The following is a 19,413-nucleotide window of genomic DNA, read 5'->3' as shown; positions in this document are numbered from 1 at the left end:
GGCAGTCATTTCCTGGGCTGGAGAGACCAATGTTGAATCATTTGTTTGCTTTTTATTAACATAATTAGACTTTATTCTACTCTTTGGGAAATTGGCTCAGTAATGAACAGTTCTCAGTCCCCGGAAGTCCTCTTTTTGTGAAGATAAAGGGGAAGAAAACAAGGCAAGGAGAGAGGAGACGGAAAAAGGGAAAAAGAACTTGTAAGTCGGCTTCGGGCGTCTTCTGGAATGAGGCATCCTTAGGACACCTGGGAATCAGACATTGGGGCAAGATGGAGGGTAGAGCATGGTGGGAAGAGGAAATGTTTCTGCACAGTGGGAAGGACACATGCAGGTCACCTGGTGTCACATAATGGTCTCCATGCCAGCATAGAACACACTGGAGCAAAGCCTAGTGCTTGTTTGGTTCATACTTGCATCAGAGATTTCATTCATTTACATATTTTTTGAAGTCCAATCTCCATTTCACCTGCTTCCAGAGAACACTTTTCCTTCAGTCCCTGAGGACCTCGCTCCTTGCGTGGGCTTTGGTGGAGGCGCTGCGGTAGCATCTGCAGGTGGAAATTTGGAGCAGGGTGTCGGGTCCTTCAGTGCTTTGAGGGGCAGGGCTGACCACCTCACTGTGGTGCAGGCTCCCACAGCAAAGCAGGCTCACGGGGCTGGGGGTACCTGCTCGTCCCAGAAATGCTGCCGACGGCGGCCAACTTCCTCCCGCGTCCTCGGGTGCAGCTGGTGCCGCAGGGGGACCATGTGCAGCCCTGGCCCTTTCGAGCATGACAGCGATGCCTCCTTTTCTTGGTCATCTTGGAAATAAGGATCCCGGAGGTGGATCAGAGCTTTCAAAAAACATTTGATGGGACATGAAAATAACGTAACGGCCTCATTTTGGAAGACTTGTCTCAGACTTCAGCTCAGCTGGATTTTGAAACAATCAGTACTTTCCAGGTACCTTTGCAGCTTGCCATGAACCCCCCACCCCCCGCGTGATCACTTTGTGTCATTCTGCAAGATGCCACCTAACTTCTGATTCCTGGACAGCTTCATCACCTGCTGCCAGGTGGGCTCCTCTGGACAGCACCATACGCCCCAGGGTTGGCCTTGTGGACTGCTGGGTCAGGGAGACCTGCACTCCCCCCGTGCACCCAGGGGTGTGCGCCTCACACACAGGCAAGCCCTGCGTCCACTCCCCCCCGCACCGGCAGCTCCATCTCCTTGGAATGTGCGGGGGGACGGGCCAGCTTTTGGAGGTTCCCCAACTGTAAACTAGAGAAGGCACTGAAAGGGTTAAACTGATGAATGCCTGTAGAAAGCACATTTCTTCCTGGAATTCCTGGTGCTTGCTGCTCTCACCATAGCATTGGACGATTGAATGAGTACATCATGATGCTATGCGCTGTATGTTTACTGATGTCAGAGCGAAAAAGCTTGAATGGCCATTTTGCAAGCCTGGGTGTGTTTAGGAAGAGCTGATAATAAATATTTAGAAACAGTTTTCAAAAGGACTTAAGAAGTTCCTAGACCTAAGACACATCCATCTCCCATCAAATACAATTATAATTTAGTTCTTTGGAATGACCTACTACCTGTTTGAGTTTGAGCTCATGTTCTCATTTGTAATGCTGCTTGGCTCATGGAGCACATGTGAGGATTAAGTGGAAAAAAAAAATAGGGCACATGACAGGCACTTGGTAAATATTAGAGGAATTCCATTCTGAGGGGCAAGTATCTCCTCATCACTAACACTAATAATCTCTCCAGTACTTAGAACACAAGTGAAAAATATTAAATGTAATGAAAAAGTTTTTATTCTTTGATATATAAAACCAAGAAAACTTTAATGTGTAATACATCATAGTTTTTTTTTTTTTTTATTTAAGAAGAAAAAGGCAGAAGTGAAGATATGGGTACAAAAATACACTCAAGCAGCTGTTCCAAGAAATTCAGAACTCCTAAAATTATGAACAACAGAATACAAGTCTCAGAGGAGGCTTCTTTTTTTTTCTTTCTTTAAAAAATTATTCACATTTGCTTAGCTCAAACATGGTAAGAAACGTAATTTCCTTCTTGGTAACAGATCCCAGTACTCAACAAGATATTCAATAACCAGCAATAACTTAGTAAAAGAACATTTCATTGTGATAGTAAGTAGCATTAGGTTTTTGGTTCTATAATACTTACTGTAGTAAAAAAACAAAAAACAAAACAAAAAAAAAAACCAAAACCAAAAGAACAAAACAACCAAAACCACAAAAACACTTCTGACTGCTTGGGTGCCAGAAAAGACGCTCCCACGTTCACTGGCGCCCATCAATCTGGGTGTATCTGAGCTCTTGCCCCAGACCACAAAGAGAGAGCACCTTTGGTCTTTCCTGTGTTTAGGAACAAAAGCGCACAAATAGCAAAATCAAATCTAGGCATGGCAGACCAAAATTACTCAATAAAAAGTATTTCTGCCCAATAAATAGTTTCCAAAAGAAAAATAATTGGCTTTTACACTTAATGGATTCAGCAAAAATGAAGATGGTGAGATTGTGTTTTCCACTTGGTGGCCTGAGCCTCCCGAGGCAGGACAGTTGCCACTGAGCAGCAGGTGGTGCCGGACCACAGGAGGAGCCGCTGCGTCTCCACCCCGAGGCTCCTAGAAAAACACGTTATTTGTAGGAAAGCTTTCTTGGGCCCGAGCCCGGTTCTCCAAGTGAAGGTGTCCTGTTTCTTCCTGGACATTGGACTCGAACAAACCGAGTTCGTATAAAACTGGATCAAATGAGGAAACCTTTACAATGACTAAATTTATAAATATTGCTGAAGATCAAAGCGAAGTGACAATGAATTTAATCTGCGTAAAAATCAGGTTCCAAGCGGCTTGTTATTTAAAAACAGAGACAACAGAGACTGTACATCCAGATGACCGCGAGCTTCCCGGGCCCCTGGAAGCACGTGGGGGCGCGTCCGTCCTGCCCACGGCCAACACCTCACAACGGCCTCGGGCTCCGTCGGGGTGCAGGGAAAGGCCACACGAGCGTTTTCGTCCTGCGGCGCTGGCGCGGCCCGAGGCTGGACACCGGCCGCCTGCGACCACCCACACGCACCGGCCTGCTCCGGGCCCCCAGGGCTGACCTCCGGGCTGTGTCTGCACAGTCACACGGAAACCGCGGATTTACTCTTCTTTAAAAAAGGTCATTTTAAAGCTTCATTTATGAAAGTCGCTCGACACCTTCCGCTGAAATCCCTCCTGCGCGCGGCCAGGGGAGCCGGGCCCCGCCTCTGGCCTCCCGTGGTCTGCGGAGAAACGGAAGGAAAACAGCCCTTTTCGGTTCTCCGCAGGGGTTTGGGCTGCGCCGGCTGCGGGTCCGGATCCCGCCCCTGGAGCACAGCGGCCGCGCGCGCCCCGAGCCCGTCCGGGGCCTACAGCGTCACGGCCGGGCCATGCTCCTCCACGGCGCCCGGGGGCAGCGGCAGCGCCAGGCTGTGGCGCGGGTCGGCGCGCAGGGAGCTGAGCAGCCGGTGCGCGGGGCCGTCCCGCGCGGACGCCGGGCCCGCGCCGTTGACCGGGGGCCGGGGCGCCGGCCGCGGCGGCTCCAGGACGCCCTCGAGCACCACGTCGGGCTCGTCGTCGCTGTCGGCATCGTCCGGCTGCAGGGGCAGCAGCGCGGGGGCGGCGGGCAGGCTGTGGCGGCTGGCCGCGCTGTCCGACGAGCGGCCCGAGCTGCCCGACGCGCGGCTGCCGCGCACCACGTTGTTGCGCTGGTTGGCCGGCTTGACCGTGACGATGAGGTTGTGGCTGTTGGCGATCATCATGTCCGTGACCTGGTCCAGCGTCTTCCCGGCCACCTCGATGCCGTTCACCTCCAGGACCTCGTCGTCCACGGCCAGCAGCCCCGTGCTCTCGGCCAGGCCGCCCGGCACCATGCGCGAGATGAAGATGCCCGGCACCTTCTCCAGCCCCTGCGGGGCGACGCGCACGCTCGTGCCGTCGCGGATGTAGAAGCCCAGCGGCTTCTGGCAGCCGTGCCGGTACAGCCTCACGCGGCGGTGCGTCTCGGGCAGGATGTCCACGTCGATGATGGACGACACGGGGCGGAAGTCGTGCGGCAGGCCGATGTGCAGGTGCGCGCGCCGGCGGGGGCCGTCCTCACGCAGCGCCAGCGCCTTCCTCCGGCGGGACAGCGAGCCGGCCCCGAAGCTGCCGTGCTCGGCCTCCTCTGCAACGGCGGACGGGGCGGTCAGGACGGGGCCACAGGGGTGGGGAAGCCCCCAGGGCCACCGCGACGCCTGCGCGCAGGGGCCGCCTGTGCCCGGCAGGGCCGGCCTCCGCCGCGGACCCGACGGGGGCTCCCGCACCGGCCTTGTGGCCCCGCGGAGCGCTGAGCGGAGCGCGCCACAATCCGGTCCCGTCTGTCCGCTAACTCCCTGCGGCGCTCACCCCCTGCCTACGGGGTGCCAGTTTGTGTCACCAAACCTCACTTTTTGGGGAAGCCTCAACCTCCAGGATGTTACGCTGGGGTCATGTTTTGAGTTGTTTCACGGAGTCCACAAATAATCCTGGCATCTGCTGAGCTGGCCCCAAGGGTTCAAGTCCCATCGCCGCCCTACAGTTAGCTCTCTGGAACTCTCCAAAACCACCCACAGGAAACCAACAAAATGACCGAAAGGCTTAGAAGCAGAAATAAGAAACTTCAGTCAGGAGAACTGACAATAGATGGAAAGTTTAAAGGTGCCTGATTGGATCCTGGGAAGAGGGCAGAGCAGGGAGCACCAGGAATCTCTCCCCACCCAGGCAATGACCCCGGGGGCAGACTGTCTGATGGGACTCTTTGGGGACTGTGGGATCTGCCGAAGGCAGGGGAAGTTGTCAGTGTGGGTCTCTCCGAGCTCTCAGCATGGTCGCAGCCACCCAGCCACGCTGCAGGCAGCTGTGCACATATTTCTGGAACAGCCTGCAGACGCCAGGTGGGCAAGGACCTGTCCTCCCAGTAGCAGGGTCTACGCTCTGACACGGACGGTGGCTTCCCATCACACAGGTGCCGACACCGAGCCTGGCGGCCATCACTGTCACCCCTCCAGCCCCAGCTCCAGCGACGCCAAGGGCATTGAAAGGGCAAGGGCCCCCTTGGCCCCCTTTTGGGAGCCACACATTAGGACATTCAGAAACAGCTGCACAGGTAGGAATTAAGAGGGACTGTGCATGCCCACGGAAAGGCTCAGACGAGACCCGAGGAGACAGCAGCTTACACCTCAGGCTGGTTCTCGGCACAGAGACAGCCCCGTCGCCGACAATCCAGAGAACTTCGAGAGCAAAACAGCAAACCCTGGGGAAGGGGGAGAATCTGATTTCCAGAGTCACCACATCATGAGACTTGAACGTCCAGTGGTCAGTCAGCCAAAAAATCACAGGACACACAAGGCAACAGGAGAGTCTGGCCCACTGAAAGGAAAAGGAGAAGTCAACAGAATCGGTCCCTGAAAAAGACCTGAGTCAGATCTACTAGACAGATTCTAACACAAATGCCCTGGGACAATGGGGTAAGATGGTAGAGTAGGAGGACCCTGAGCTCACCTCCTCCCAGGGACACACCAGAGCATCCACCACACAGACAGCGACTCACCCTGAGAACCACTGGAGGCTGGCAGAAGGGCTCTTCCATAGCCAAGGACGGAAGGAAGAAGACACACCAAGAAGGGCAGACCAGGAAACCGATTCCTGGCACGTGACCCACCAATGTGAGGAAGAGCATGGCGGAAGGGTTCGTCTCTGAGGACGGAGGGCATCAAGCCCCAGGGGCACCCCTGGCACTAGGGACCTGCTCTAGGAAGGAAGCCCCCATAATGCCCAGCTTTGAAAACCAGCGAGGCTTAACCCTGGGAGCTTTGAAAACAAGTGGGGCCTCATTCCAGGAGAGCAAGAGCTAGAGGATGCCGAGCCACTGCCCTGAAAGGGTTAGTGCCCTAGGTCACTCGGCACCAGCGCAGAGACAGCAGTTTGAAAAGTGCATGGAGCACACATGAAGGAGCTTTATGGATGAGTTTTAGGGCATGTACCGGAGGGGCGGGGATCTGCGGGAGCTTACTCTGGGAACGGACGGGCTGACGGGCCCTACTGTGCTTGCCTCCTTCCACATGGCTTGCCAGGCACCACTTCTAGCACTCTCCGTCTAACCTGCTGGCTCTGTCTCCTCTGCCCTGGCAGGCCCCCCTGCCCCACCAAGCAGCCCCCACCTGCTACACCCCAGGGGGAGTCACCAGCTGGAACTGACAGCCCTCCAGAGGGACTCTTGCCCCAAGGAGGGGGTTCAGCTCCACCTACCAGCAGACTCCCAGCAGTCAGGGCCCCATCGAAACAGGAGGGGGTACGCAGGCCATACGGGGGATAGCCTTGAAGCACATGGTTCTGGTGACCAGAGGGGACTGTGGCCCTAAAGGATGCATTTTATGTGAGGCTACTACTTTCAAGACCAGAAGATGTAGCTGGTGGACCCTAACACATAGAAATAAGCACAGAATCAGACAAAGCCTTAGAAAAAGACCTAAAGAGGGGCGTCTGGGTGGCTCAGTGGGTTAAAGCCTCTGCCTTTGGCTCAGGTCACGATCCCAGAGTTCTGGGATCGAGCCCCGCATCAGGCTCTCTGCTCAGCGGAGAGCCTGCTTCCTCCTCTCTCTCTCTCTCTCTCTCTCTGCCTGCCTCTCCGCCTGCTTGTGATTTCTGTCAAATAAATAAAAAAAATCTTAAAAAAAAAAGAAAAAGACCTAAAGAAATGGCGATAAAGAACCTGCTTGATAAAGAATTCAAAGTAATTGTCATAAAGATACTCACTAGACTTTAAAGAAGAGTGGATAAGCTCTGAGAACTTCAATAATGAGATAGAAAATTACATCATATAATGAATATGAAAAGTATAATGAAAATGATATCACAGAAAATGAATGAGATTAGAGGATGCAGAATGGTTCACTGGTCTGGAAGACAGACATGGAAAGTACCCATGCTGAAAAACAACAAGAAAAAAGAACTGGAAGATGAAACTGGTCAAAGATAAGTAAAAAATAAAAAATAAAAGATAAAAAAAATTTAAAAAATTAAAAATAATAAAAATAAAAAAAATATGTGATCCATATACACAATGGAATACTATGCAGCCATCAAAAGAAATGAAATCTTGCCATTTTCAACAACGTGGATGGAATTAGAAGGTATTATGCTGAGCGAAATAAGTCAGAGAAAGACAACTGTCATATGATCTCTCTGATATGAGGAATCTGAGAGGCCGGCGGGGCCTCTCAGATTCCTCATATCAGGAAGGGTCATGGAGGGTAGGGAAGAAAAAATTAAACAATATGGGATCGTGAGGGAGATAAACCATAAAAGATTCTTAATCTCACAAAACAAACAGGGTTGCTGGAGAGGGTTGGGATAGGGTGGCTGGGTGATGGACATTAGGGAGTGTATGTACTATGGTGAGTGCTGTGAAATGTGTAAGCCTGATGGTTCATGGACCTGTACCCTTGGGACAAATAATACATTATATGTTAATAAAAATAATTTTAAATAAACAAACAAACAAAGATAAGACTGGTTAAGGGACCTCTGCAACAACGTTAAAATTCACAGTATAGGGTCTTAGAGGGAGAGGAGCTAGAGAAAGGGACGGAAAACCTATCTGAAGAAATAGTACTAAACACTTCCCTAATCAGGAAGGAAAGAGATCTAGGCCTAGAAAGCACAGGGAGCCCCAGACAAGATGGGCCCAAGGAGGTGCACACCAGGACATGTGATAATTAAAATGACAGTGTTGAAGAGAGAATCTTAATAGTAGCAAGAGAAAAACTACTGGCTATATACAAGGGATATTTCTGCAGAAACTTTGCAGAGGCTTTAACCCACTGAGCCACCCAGGCGCCCCTATTCCCGCAGTTCTATGTGGGAAGTCCCTACCTCAAGAAACAAGAAAAGTCTCAAATAATCTAAATGTACACCAAAAAACAAAACAAAACAAAACAAAACAAACCCCCACCCAAAACGAAAAGAACTATTAAAAAAAAAGCCCAGGGGCGCCTGGGTGGCTCAGTGGGTTAAGCCGCTGCCTTCGGCTCAGGTCATGATCTCAGGGTCCTGGGATGGAGTCCCCCATTGGGCTCTCTGCTCAGCAGGGAGCCTGCTTCCTCCTCTCTCTCTCTGCCTACTTGTAATCTCTCTCTGTCAAATAAATAAATAAAATCTTAAAAAAAAAAAAAGCCCAAAGTTAGTATAAGGAAGGAAGTAATAAAGATTAGACTGAAAATAAATGAATTAGACACCAAAAAGACAATAGAAAAGATCAATAAACTATGATCTGGTTCTTTGATAAGATAAACAAAATTGACAAACCTTTAGTCAAACTCATCAAGAAAAAAAGAGACTCAAATACATAAAATCATAAATGAGAGAATTTAAAACTGACATCACAGAAATCCAGAAGATTATAAGAGATTGTTATGAAAAATTATATTTCAACAAATTGGAAAACCTAGAAGAAATGGATAAATTCCTAGAAACATGTAATCTTCTAAGACTGAATCAGGAAGAAATGGAAAATCTGAACAGACGGATTACTAGTAATGAAATTGAATTTATGACCAAACTCCTGACAAACAGGTAAGTCCAGGACCAGATGGCACAGGTGAATTCTACTAAGCATTTAAAGAAGAGTGAATACCTGTCCTTTGCAATCTCTTCCAAAAAACGGAAAAGGAAGGAAAACTTCAAAATTCATTCTTGAGGCCAGCATTACCCTAATACCAAAATCAAAGACACTACAAACAAAAAAAATTAGAGATAGATGTCTCTGACGAACATAGATGTGAAAATCTTCAACAAAATATTAGCAAACCAAATTCAACAATACATGAAAAGGATCAAGTTTTGTTTCAGGGATGCATGGAAGGTTCAGTATCTGCAAATCAATCCATGTGATGACCGCATTAACAACATGAAGGATAAAAGCCATATGATCACCTTAATGGATGCAAAAAGAGCATCTGACAAAATTCAACTTCTGCTTATGATAAAAACTCAACCAAGTGGGCGGAGAGGGGATATACCTTAAGCTAATGAAGGTTAGATATGACAACCCACAGCTCACGGCACATTTTCACTTTCCCTGTAAGGTAGGAGACAAGTCAAGGATGTCCACTTACCAGTTTCATTCAACACGGTACTGGAAGCCCCAGATGGAGCATTCGGACGAGAAGATGAAGTAAGGGACATCCAAGTAGTGAAGCAAGACGTAAAACGGTCACAGTTTGCAGATAACAAGATCATATATACAGAAAACCCAAAAGACCCCACCAAAAAACTATTAGAATAAATGAAGTCAATAAAAGTGCAAGGAACAAAACTAATATGCAGGAATCTAGTCTGCTCTCCTTCCTTCTCCATGACTTCGAGTCTAACACATTTAAGGAGAAACATCGTCTCAAAGCTGGCATTACTGTGACTTTGGTTTGTGACTTCAAATCTTGTCTTCTACATAATGTAAAAGACTCACGCATTTACCAGAATTATCAGTTTATGTTCTTGGTCACACAATGTATAAAGATGTAATTCTGTGACACCAACAACTCAAAGAGAAGGGGTAGAACTGTTTTCTTTTGTTACTGAAGTTCTGCTGTTATAAATTAATATTCAAATGTTATTTCCATGGGAAGTGAGATGGAATCCCCTTGGTAACCACCAAGAAAACAGTTACAGAACAGAGAGGAAGGAGATTAGGAAGGGACTTAACACTGCAGAAGATTTAACGGGAAAGAAGAGAGAAATGCAGTCACTCAGGGACAAAAAAGCTGCAGGGCATATAGAGACCAAAGGGCACAGGGACAGAAGTCAGTCCCTTCTTATCAGCAGTTACTTTATATGTAAATGAATTTTACTCTCAAATCAAAGAACAGATTGGCAGAATGAGTAAAAACACAGGAGCCAACAATATGCTATCAACCAGAGGCTCACCTCTGACCCAATGACACCGGCAGGTAGAAAGTGACAGATGGAAAGAGGCTCATGCAAGGGACAGCTGGCCCGGCTCTACTAATGCCAGACAAAACAGACTCCAAACAAAACCCTCACGTGAGACAAGAAACAAAGGAATTATAGATTAACAAAGCGTTCAACAGAGCAAGATCGAACAGTTACAAACATTGACACACCTAGTGACAGACCATTAAAATAACGAAGGAGAACCTGTCAGAACTGGAGGCAGAAATCGTTCTACAGTAACAGCTGGGACTTCAGTACTCCTCTCCCAGGAATGGGGAGAAAGACCAGACAAGAGAAGTCGGCAGAAGGAGGGCTTCACACAGTAAAGCCAAGTAGATTTAGTGGAGACATACAGAACAGCGCACCCAGCAAGACGAGCACGCGGGATCTTCTCAAGGGCACGTGGGACATGCTCCAAAATAGACCGAATGTTAGGCCACAAATTAAGCCTCAGCAGATGTTAACAGCTAGATATCTTATATGTAAAGTATCTTCTCGGTCCACAACATGATGAGGTAGAGATAAGGAGCATGAGCAGAACTGGAAAATTCTCTAAAATGTGAGAACCGAACACAACTTTGTCATGAGTGGATCAAAGAAGAAGTCACAGGGAAATCAGAAAATACTGAAAGATGAATGAAAACAAAATCACAACATACCAAAACTTAGGGAATGGAGCAAAAGCAGTCCTAAGAGGGAAATTTATGGTGATACGTGCTTGCATTAAAACCAAGAAAGATCAAATCAACAACCCAACTTTACAACTTAAGGAACTAGAAAAACAAGAACAAACTAAAGTAAAAGCTCCCAGAAGGAAGGGGATAGTGAAGATTAGGCCAGAGATATATGAAGAACAGAACAGAAAAGCAGTAGAGAAAAATCAGTGACACAAAAAGTTGGTTCTTCAAAAAAGATCAACGGTATTGACAAACCTTTAACTAAATGAACTAAGAAAAAGAGAAGACGCAAATTAATATCAAAAATAAAAGTGGGGACATCACTACCATTTCTACACAAATAAAATGGATTTTAAGAAAGCACTATGTATAGCTGCATGCCAATAAATTGGATAATCTAGATGAAGGGACAAATTTCTAGAAGCACAAAACCTACCACCACCTATTCACGAAGAAGTGAAAAACTGGATAGCTCCGTGACTAGTGAGGAGATTGAGTCCGTGATCAGTAGTCTCTTAACAAAGAACAACCCTGGACTGAGGGCTTCACTGTGAATTTAACCAAACATTTAAAGAAGAAATAATACCAATCCTTCCCAGACTTTTCCAAAAATTCAAGGAAGAGAGAGCACTTTCTAATTAATTCTAAGGCCAGCATTACCCGGATCCCAAAGCCAGACAAAGATCCCACAAGGGAGAAAACGCCACAGACCAATATTCCTTTGATCACTGATGCACAAATACTCAACAAAATACTTGGCGTTTAGCTGTATATTAAAAGGATGTGAGCTAGTGGGATGCCCCCCGGAAAGCAAGGATGGTTCTAAATGTGAAAATCAAGGTGACACACCACACCAACAGTATGAAGGGAAAAACACGACCATCTCAATTGATGCAGAAAAAGCATTTGACAAAATACAACACCCTTTCATTATAAAAACACTCAACAAAATAGGAGTAGAAGGAAACTATCTCCACATGAAAAATCTACATCTACGTATGAAACATATGTAGCAAACACAATATGCGATGGTGAAAAAAAGCTTCTCCTCTAGGAGCAGAAAGAGGACACAGACTCTTCCTTTTATGACATCTACTCAACACAGTACTGGAATTCCTAGCCAGAGCCATTAGGCAAGGAAAAGAAATAAAACACATTGAAACTGGAAAGGAAGAAGTCAAATCATCATTTCTGTTTGTAGGTGATATGATCTTACATGTAGAAAATGCTAAAGACCCCATAAAAAAGGTGTTAGATCCAATAAATGAATTCTGCAGAGCAGCAGGGTACAAAGCCGACACACTAGGAGCAGAATGATCTGAAAAAGAAATCACAAAAATAATTCCATTTAAGATATCACCAAAAAGAACAGAAGACTCAGGAATGAACTCAAGCAAGGAGGTGAAGACTGTGCCAGGAGAGCTACAGAGCAGAGCTGAAAGAAATTAAGACATAAATAAGTGGAAACATCCTATGGCCCGAGATTGGAGACCTACATGGCTCTGCATCAGGACTACCCTAATTGCCTGCAGATTCAGGGGAACCTCTTCAAAATCCAATGACTTTTTTTTTTTTTTGTAGAAACAGTAAAACCCACCCTAAAATTCATACTGAATCTCGAGAAAACTCAAAACAGGCAAAATAATTCCCTAGATGAAGAGAAACACTGGAGGACTTACACTTCCTGGTTTTAGAACTAACCACGAATCTCTGTTAATCAACACAGCAGACCCTCGGGGTAGAGCCAGACTGGCCAGTGGAAGGGGACGGAGAGCCCACAGGGAAGCCCTCACAGCTGTGGTCAGCGGGGAGAGGAGCACCTTCTCAATTAACAGCGCCAGGAAAACTGGGTATCCCCAGGCAAAAAGTGAAGTTGGACGCCCACTTGATGCCACACACGAAACTTCGCTCAAAATGGATCGAAACTCTCAACCTAAATGTAGGACCTGGAACTCTGAAACTCAAGAGAAAATGCACAGAAAAGCTTCAGGACACTGGATTTGGCGGTGGTTTCCTGAATGCGACACCAAAGGCACAGGTAACAAGAGTAAGAAGACAAACTGAACTCCACAAAAATTTTTAAAATTCTGTGCTTCAAAAGTGCGATTAACAGAGTAAAAAAAGGTGGCCTGCGGAATGGGAGGTCATGTTTGCAGATCGCACGTGTGACCAGGATCTATATCCAGAATACAGAAAACTCCTGAAACTCAGTCACAGGGCCCCAATTCAGGAATAAGCAAAGTTTGTAATCTGTACAAATATCAAAGAACTCCTGTATACCTAGTATGCACATATGGTGCACCAGCTGTATAACTGAACTAATAAAACGTATGTCGACTGTTGCTCAATGAAAAGCACAGCTGTGGCAGTTCCATGTGTCACGGTGAGCACTCCAGACTCGGAAAGACACAGCCGTGGCTACGGCAAGAACAACAAAAGGCAAAGGGTTGGGAAATACACTTCTCCAAACAGGACACACCAATGGCCACAAAGCACACAACATCACTAATAATTAGGGAAATGTTCCTTGTGTCATTGTTCACAATAGCCAAAGAGTGGAAGCACCCCGACCTGTGCTGCAGCCAGGAGAGGGACAAGCCCTCAGCCTGTACAAGGACGGCCATTCTGACACCTGTTACACCGCGGCTGAGCCTGGAGGACCCTGTGCTCTGGGAAACGAGCCCATCACAGAAAGACAGAGACGGCAGGTACCGCGTGGATGAAGCCCTTCGAGGAGAGTCCAAGTCACACAGACAGCCAGGAGGGGGTGCTGGGGCAGGCGGCTTAGGGCTTCATGGGGACGGAGTTTTAGTTTTTCCAGAGGAAAAGAGCAGGGGTGTGGTGACGACAGTGGCACAATCAGGAGTCCACTCCCTCCTGCACCAAAAGACGGTGAAGATGGTAAATTTTCTGGGCATTTTACCACAACAAGAAAACCTGAATAAAATCCACAAAATTCTCCTGCATGACAGCGGTACATGTCACTGCCTTCCAGCCTGGGCCCCTGGAGTTCCCTGGGTGGGCTTACAGGGGGGCAGCCAGTGGCCACAACTCCCTTTGCTCTTACGCAGTATGGGTTTTTATCACTGGTTGCACACGACCAGGGAAGGGCTCTGTCTGTGCTGTGAGCCACGTGTGCCGGGAACGGGGAGCCCTGCGGCTGTCTGAGCGTGAGGCGTCCCCCAGCCCTGGCTGCAGGAGCACGTCCAGGAGCGTCTGGGGCGCGGTGGGGGGGCCTCTGGGGTGCAGGGACGCTCTGAACGGACTCCACTCAAGCCTCCGGGTTCCCACTGCTCCCGCAGAGGACGGCGTTGACCCCAGCAGGGCTTCTGGCACCAGGAGCTTCCGCGGGGGCAGGAGGCTGGCCCCGAGGACTCCCTGAACTCACCCAGTTGAGTTCCTGAAAACATTCTATGTCCGTCCTGTCTTTCACCTGTGAATCAGAGACTCCGTCCTCTTTCTGGGGTGTCAGAAACAAGCACCCAAGGACGGAGGCGTTGGCCAGCCAGCAGCTCGGGGGACTGCAGATGGAGTCCGCAGTCGGCAGAGCCCGTGACCTGCCCTTCCTCACTTCGGGGACTGACGGACAGGACGAGGTGGGGGGGCAGAGGGAGCAGCACTAGTAGGAAAAGTCTGTTCCTCTTGACAGTCCTGCAGGCCTGCGTGGAGGTGGAGGCAGATTCCTGCCCGCCCGGGTGCTCTGCCTCACCCCTTCCCACGGCCCCAGGGGCTGCGTGTGCGGTCAGGCCCCCCGGGGCCACCTGGCCGCATGCACCTGCTGGGTTGGCCCGAGTAGGGTCGTGCTTTACCCTAAGGAGGTCGTGGCAGCCACGGCGAAGGCCGAGGGGTGGTTCCTCAGCCAGGGAGATGCAGTAAGGGGCTCACCCGCCAGGAAAGGCTCTAGAAGTTGAAAGAACAGGAAAGAAGCAGGCAGGTGGCATTCGGAAACCCTGAAGGAAGTGTTTCCTCCTGTCAGACAGCTTGGTTCATTTGCTTTTTCTTTCTCTCTTACACACACGTGGACACACACACCAGGCCTCTCTGTTTCTGACGTGGGGCTCCACAAGGCAAGTGTTTCTGGGACCAGAGGGAAGTGGTCTCTCTTCCCAGCTGTTGTCCACACAGCTGTGTCCGCGCTGGGCACCCTGATCCCCGGGGCTCTGCGGCATCCGACAGTCCGGCCGCTCAGGCTGGGGGCGGGCGCCACTGCTTCCCTAATGTCTCCGCACCCCTCCCCTGGCAGAAGGCCGCTGCTTCCCCTGCTGGGTGCCCCCTCCCCGCCGTGGTGGTGAGGACTCTCACCGGCACCCACGCAACAGTCCGCACGTCAACCTGGGCCCTTCCTCCTGCGCGTGGCTGCGAAACAGAATACGGACCGATCAGAAGGAAATCAGCCCAGGAACCTGAGTGGAAAAGCCGGGTCAGAGAAACCGAGGAAGGGGCAGCATCAGCCGTGGGAGCTGACAGCAGAGTGCCTGTACGTGCCTGTCAAACCGCTTCTCTTCATGGGCAGTTCTTCTCGTAATTTACAGGAGCCCACCACACCCCTTGCCAGGTGCTCCAGAGAGGACGGCAGGCCCCCTCATGCTCGGCTGCCTGCCCACAGGCCCACACGGTCCACACGGTCCGCACGGTGGCTCTGCTGAGTGCCCGCACGCACCCTGTGACATCTTCCGGGGGCCACGGACACTGGCGGACGGCTTGGGACAGTTCTTCCAAGCTGGACCCCAGTGGTCGGCAGGCACGGCACCCCTCACGGAGCTGCAGGCACAGGACCTGGGCAGGGACAGGCTCGGGCCCTCTGAGCAGGGACAGCCCTCCGCCAGGCCATGGCAGGCACCAGCTGGATGGCCAAGTCCGTCAGTCACTCGAGTTACTGTCATTTCTTACCCACACTGATATGCCAAGAGCCAGGATTTCCGAGAAAAGGAGAGTTTGCAGTCATATTAGCGAAGGCCGGATCTGTGGTGCTGTCCGCCGCGACGGGGCCGACGGCCGGGGTCCCCATCGCAGGGGCGCACCTGTGCCGTCCCATCGCAGGGGCGCACCTGTGCCGTCCCATCGCAGGGGCGCACCTGTGCCGTCCCATCGCAGGGGCGCACCTGTGCCGTCTGTGCGGTTGGTGTCTGATAGAGCGGTCCCGCTGCACACACTGCCCTGGACTCTGTCGTCGTGCAGCAGGGTCTCGGCTGCTCTCACGGGCAGCGTGTGTGCCCACTGTCACCGGGCCTGTCTGAACCGGACGCCATCAGCAGATGCTCAGGGAACTGCTTGCCCTGAGGAAGCGGTGGAACTAGTGAGGCCGGCGGGACCCCACGCACCTGATCCCCCCCAGCCTCCTGCCCCCCTGCCCCCCATAAGCGCCTGAGAAGAGCCCAGCCACGGCTCCCAGGGCAGCGGCGGGCGGGGTTGGGGGGATGTAGGGGTGGACATGCAGCTGGGAGCACAGGGGCCCCGAAGCTGCTGCTGGGGTGTGGCTCCGGGCCTGGGACAGGGTGTGCTCTCCCAGACTAAGACCTGAGCCCCAGTGCGGGCCTCAGCTCACCCTCACGGCAGCTCCTGGCGACCACACACCGGACACAGCAGCTCCCATGGACGGGGGCTCGGACTGCATCTCCATGGACAACGGATCAGAGCATCTTGCCGGTGGGGGGGCTCCAGAAACACTTCTGGGGGGCTGCGTGCTGCCCAGGCTCACTGGCCCGCGTCCCTTCCTGTGGGGGCCCCAGCTGCTGGGGAGCTGGGAGCAGGGCCTGGTGCTGCCCAGGACCCCGGTGCTGCCCAGGACCCCGGCACTGGAGGCCAAGCCCTCGCTGGGATGCTGGCCGGCCCCAGCTGCAGGGAGGACCGGCCAGCTCTGACCAGGACACCCGACAGCTCTGCGTGGGTGTGTGTGGAGGGTTTAAGCACAAACACGGGCAGAGTGAGAGCTGTAGCAGCCCCCACTCCCTCAAAGCTGCTTGTCTTTGGGCCCCTGCTGACCCGACTCCCACGGACGGGCACATCCCCCCCATGTGGCCTGCTCAGGGTCTGTCACCAGGGCTGGGCCCATGGCGTGTGGACACTCTGGGTGTGGTGTGTGTCTGACCAGACTGAGGCTCGCAGACCCCTCGCCTGTGCGTCCAGCGCCAGCATGGGAGTCGGGGTACAGAGGGGGGCAAACAGGGCTCCCCACTTAGGCAGACAAGGCCTCCTGACAGCAGAAAAGCCAGCGTGGACCTCTGCCCCCAGAAGAGGAGCTGTATCTCCCCACCCCTGCTGCTGAGTTCCACCGAAACCCTGGGCTGCACATGGGACTCCTGTGTGAGAAGACGCCCAGGGACTGGACGGCAGGCCGGGGGCGCCCAGGGAGCCCTGCAGAGCCCAAGCCCCGGCTTCTGGGCGTGGGTACCAGTCGCTGCAGACGAGAACCCACACGAGCCTGCTCTCAGAGGCCAGGAAAGGGCAGCTGGAAAGGGAGACTTTCCGACCCCGCGTACCCCTGCCATCCAGATGCAGCGGAGAAACAGCCACAGCCACGCTCCACAGCAGAGGCTGCGGGAGGACCCCTGTGGGGTCAGTGAAGGCCGTGATGGGAAAGTTCCCTGGACCCATGGGAGCCCCCTTCTGGCCGGTGGTCACGAGGCCCCCCTGGTCACAAGAGTAACAGTGCAGAGGTGAGACCACACGGCCGTTTGGCACGAGCAGGCAGGGGAAGCTGCGCTGATGTCGGAGAGAGGAGTCGTGCAGAGGGCGGCCCACCCCCGAATGGCAACCCCCCGGGACGGGCTGGACGCGTGCACCGCAGAGCCGCACAACCCAGTTAAGGACCAAGCAAACGCGCCAGCGCCAGAAGGGGAGTCGGGGGGACACCGCCACCCTCATGTGCGGCTGACGTCCCGTGTCCACAGCAGACCAGCCACACGGTGTGACCCCCACAGGGCCACTGGCCGACGGGGCAGGCATTTCCAGAGCAGCCAAGGAGTGGGGCTCCTCCTAAGTGCCTGCAGGACACATGCCAGGACAGACCCGCTCCCACCCTGGCGCACAGCAACACACGCCTGCAAACCGAAATTGTGCTGTTTTCTGACTGCGTTTCGGATTCCTGAGCTCAAACGCGAGATCCATACGGAGAGACCACAGGAGACTCTCCAGACACGTGGAAAATAACACTCTTCTACATGACCTCCAAGGGAAAGACCCCCACTGACCAGCGTGAGAATGAAACAGCACTAGACAGTGTGTGGGACACCCTTGCGGGGGGCACTGTCCCAGGTGCGATCATCTCGCCTCGCAGGCCCAGAGAGCAGAGCAAGCCCAGGAGAGACAGAAAGAAGGAAATAATACAGCCAGGAAGTGATTCTGTGAAAGGGAAACAACAGAAAAAAATCAGTGAAATTAAGAGCTTGGTCTTCCTGTTACAGTCTCTTGGGGGCGCAGTCATCCTGTGGCCGTTCTCCACCGGGTCCTTGGCCCTTGGTCCCTGGTCCTTCTCCATGGGGTCCTTGGTCCTTCTCCACTGGGTCCACGGCCCCTGGTCCTTCTCCAGTGGTGCATGGCCCCTCATCCTTCTCCACTGTTCTGTCTTCACTGGGTCCATGGCCCCTGCTCCTTCTCCACTGGGTCCGTGGTCCTTCTCCACTGGGTCCATGGTCCTTTTCCATTGGGTCGTTGGCCCCTGGTCCTTCTCCAGTGGCCCCTGGTCCTTCCCCTGAGTTCTGGGCCCCTGGTCCTTCCCCTGAGTCCTGGACCCCTGTTGCTTCCCCTGAGTCCTGGGCCCCTGGTGCTTCCCCTGAGTCCTGGGCCCCTGGTCCCTCCCCTGAGTTCTGGGCCCCTGGTCCTTCCCCTGAGTCCTGGGCCCCTGGTCCCTCCCCTGAGTCCTGGGCCCCTGGTCCTTCCCCTGAGTCCTGGGCCCCTGGTGCTTCCCCTGAGTCCTGGGCCCCTGGTCCTTCCCCTGAGTCCTGGGCCCCTGGTCCTTCCCTGAGTCCTGGGCCCCTGGTCCCTCCCCTGAGTCCTGGGCCCCTGGTGCTTCCCCTGAGTCCTGGGCCCCTGGTCCTTCCCCTGAGTCCTGGGCCCCTGGTCCTTCCCCTGAGTCCTGGGCCCCTGGTCCCTCCCCTGAGTCCTGGGCCCCTGGTCCCTCCCCTGAGTTCTGGGCCCCTGGTCCTTCCCCTGAGTCCTGGGCCCCTGGTCCCTCCCCTGAGTCCTGGGCCCCTGGTCCTTCCCCTGAGTCCTGGGCCCCTGGTGCTTCCCCTGAGTCCTGGGCCCCTGGTCCTTCCCCTGAGTCCTGGGCCCCTGGTCCTTCCCTGAGTCCTGGGCCCCTGGTCCCTCCCCTGAGTCCTGGGCCCCTGGTCCTCCCCTGAGTCCTGGGCCCCTGGTCCTTCCCTGAGTCCTGGGCCCCTGGTTCCTCCCCTGAGTCCTGGGCCCCTGGTCCTCCCCTGAGTCCTGGGCCCCTGGTCCTTCCCTGAGTCCTGGGCCCCTGGTGCTTCCCCTGAGTCCTGGGCCCCTGGTCCTTCCCTGAGTCCTGGGCCCCTGGTGCTTCCCCTGAGTCCTGGGCCCCTGGTTCCTCCCCTGAGTTCTGGGCCCCTGGTCCCTCCCCTGAGTCCTGGGCCCCTGGTGCTTCCCCTGAGTCCTGGGCCCCTGGTTCCTCCCCTGAGTCCTGGGCCCCTGGTGCTTCCCCTGAGTCCTGGGCCCCTGGTCCTTCCCTGAGTCCTGGGCCCCTGGTGCTTCCCCTGAGTCCTGGGCCCCTGGTTC

General features: G+C 52.8%; 1 protein-coding gene across 1 annotated transcript in view; it reads right to left on the bottom strand.

Moving 5' to 3' along the window:
• Positions 1–1,787: 1,787 nt before the first annotated feature.
• Positions 1,788–19,413, bottom strand: part of PARD6G (par-6 family cell polarity regulator gamma) — a 78,562-nt gene continuing 60,936 nt past the window's right edge. Inside the window, exon 3 of the mRNA XM_082700005.1 lies at positions 1,788–4,202. Coding sequence (XP_082556131.1) covers positions 3,406–4,202 — 797 coding nt within the window. The 3' untranslated portion in view covers positions 1,788–3,405. The remainder of the gene's footprint in view (positions 4,203–19,413) is intronic.

The sequence above is a fragment of the Mustela nivalis genome, assembly GCF_964662115.1.
Source record: "Mustela nivalis genome assembly, chromosome: 14".
NCBI lineage: Eukaryota > Metazoa > Chordata > Mammalia > Carnivora > Mustelidae > Mustela > Mustela nivalis.
Note: the sequence above shows the minus strand (reverse complement) of the source record. Positions and strands in the feature narration are given on the sequence as shown.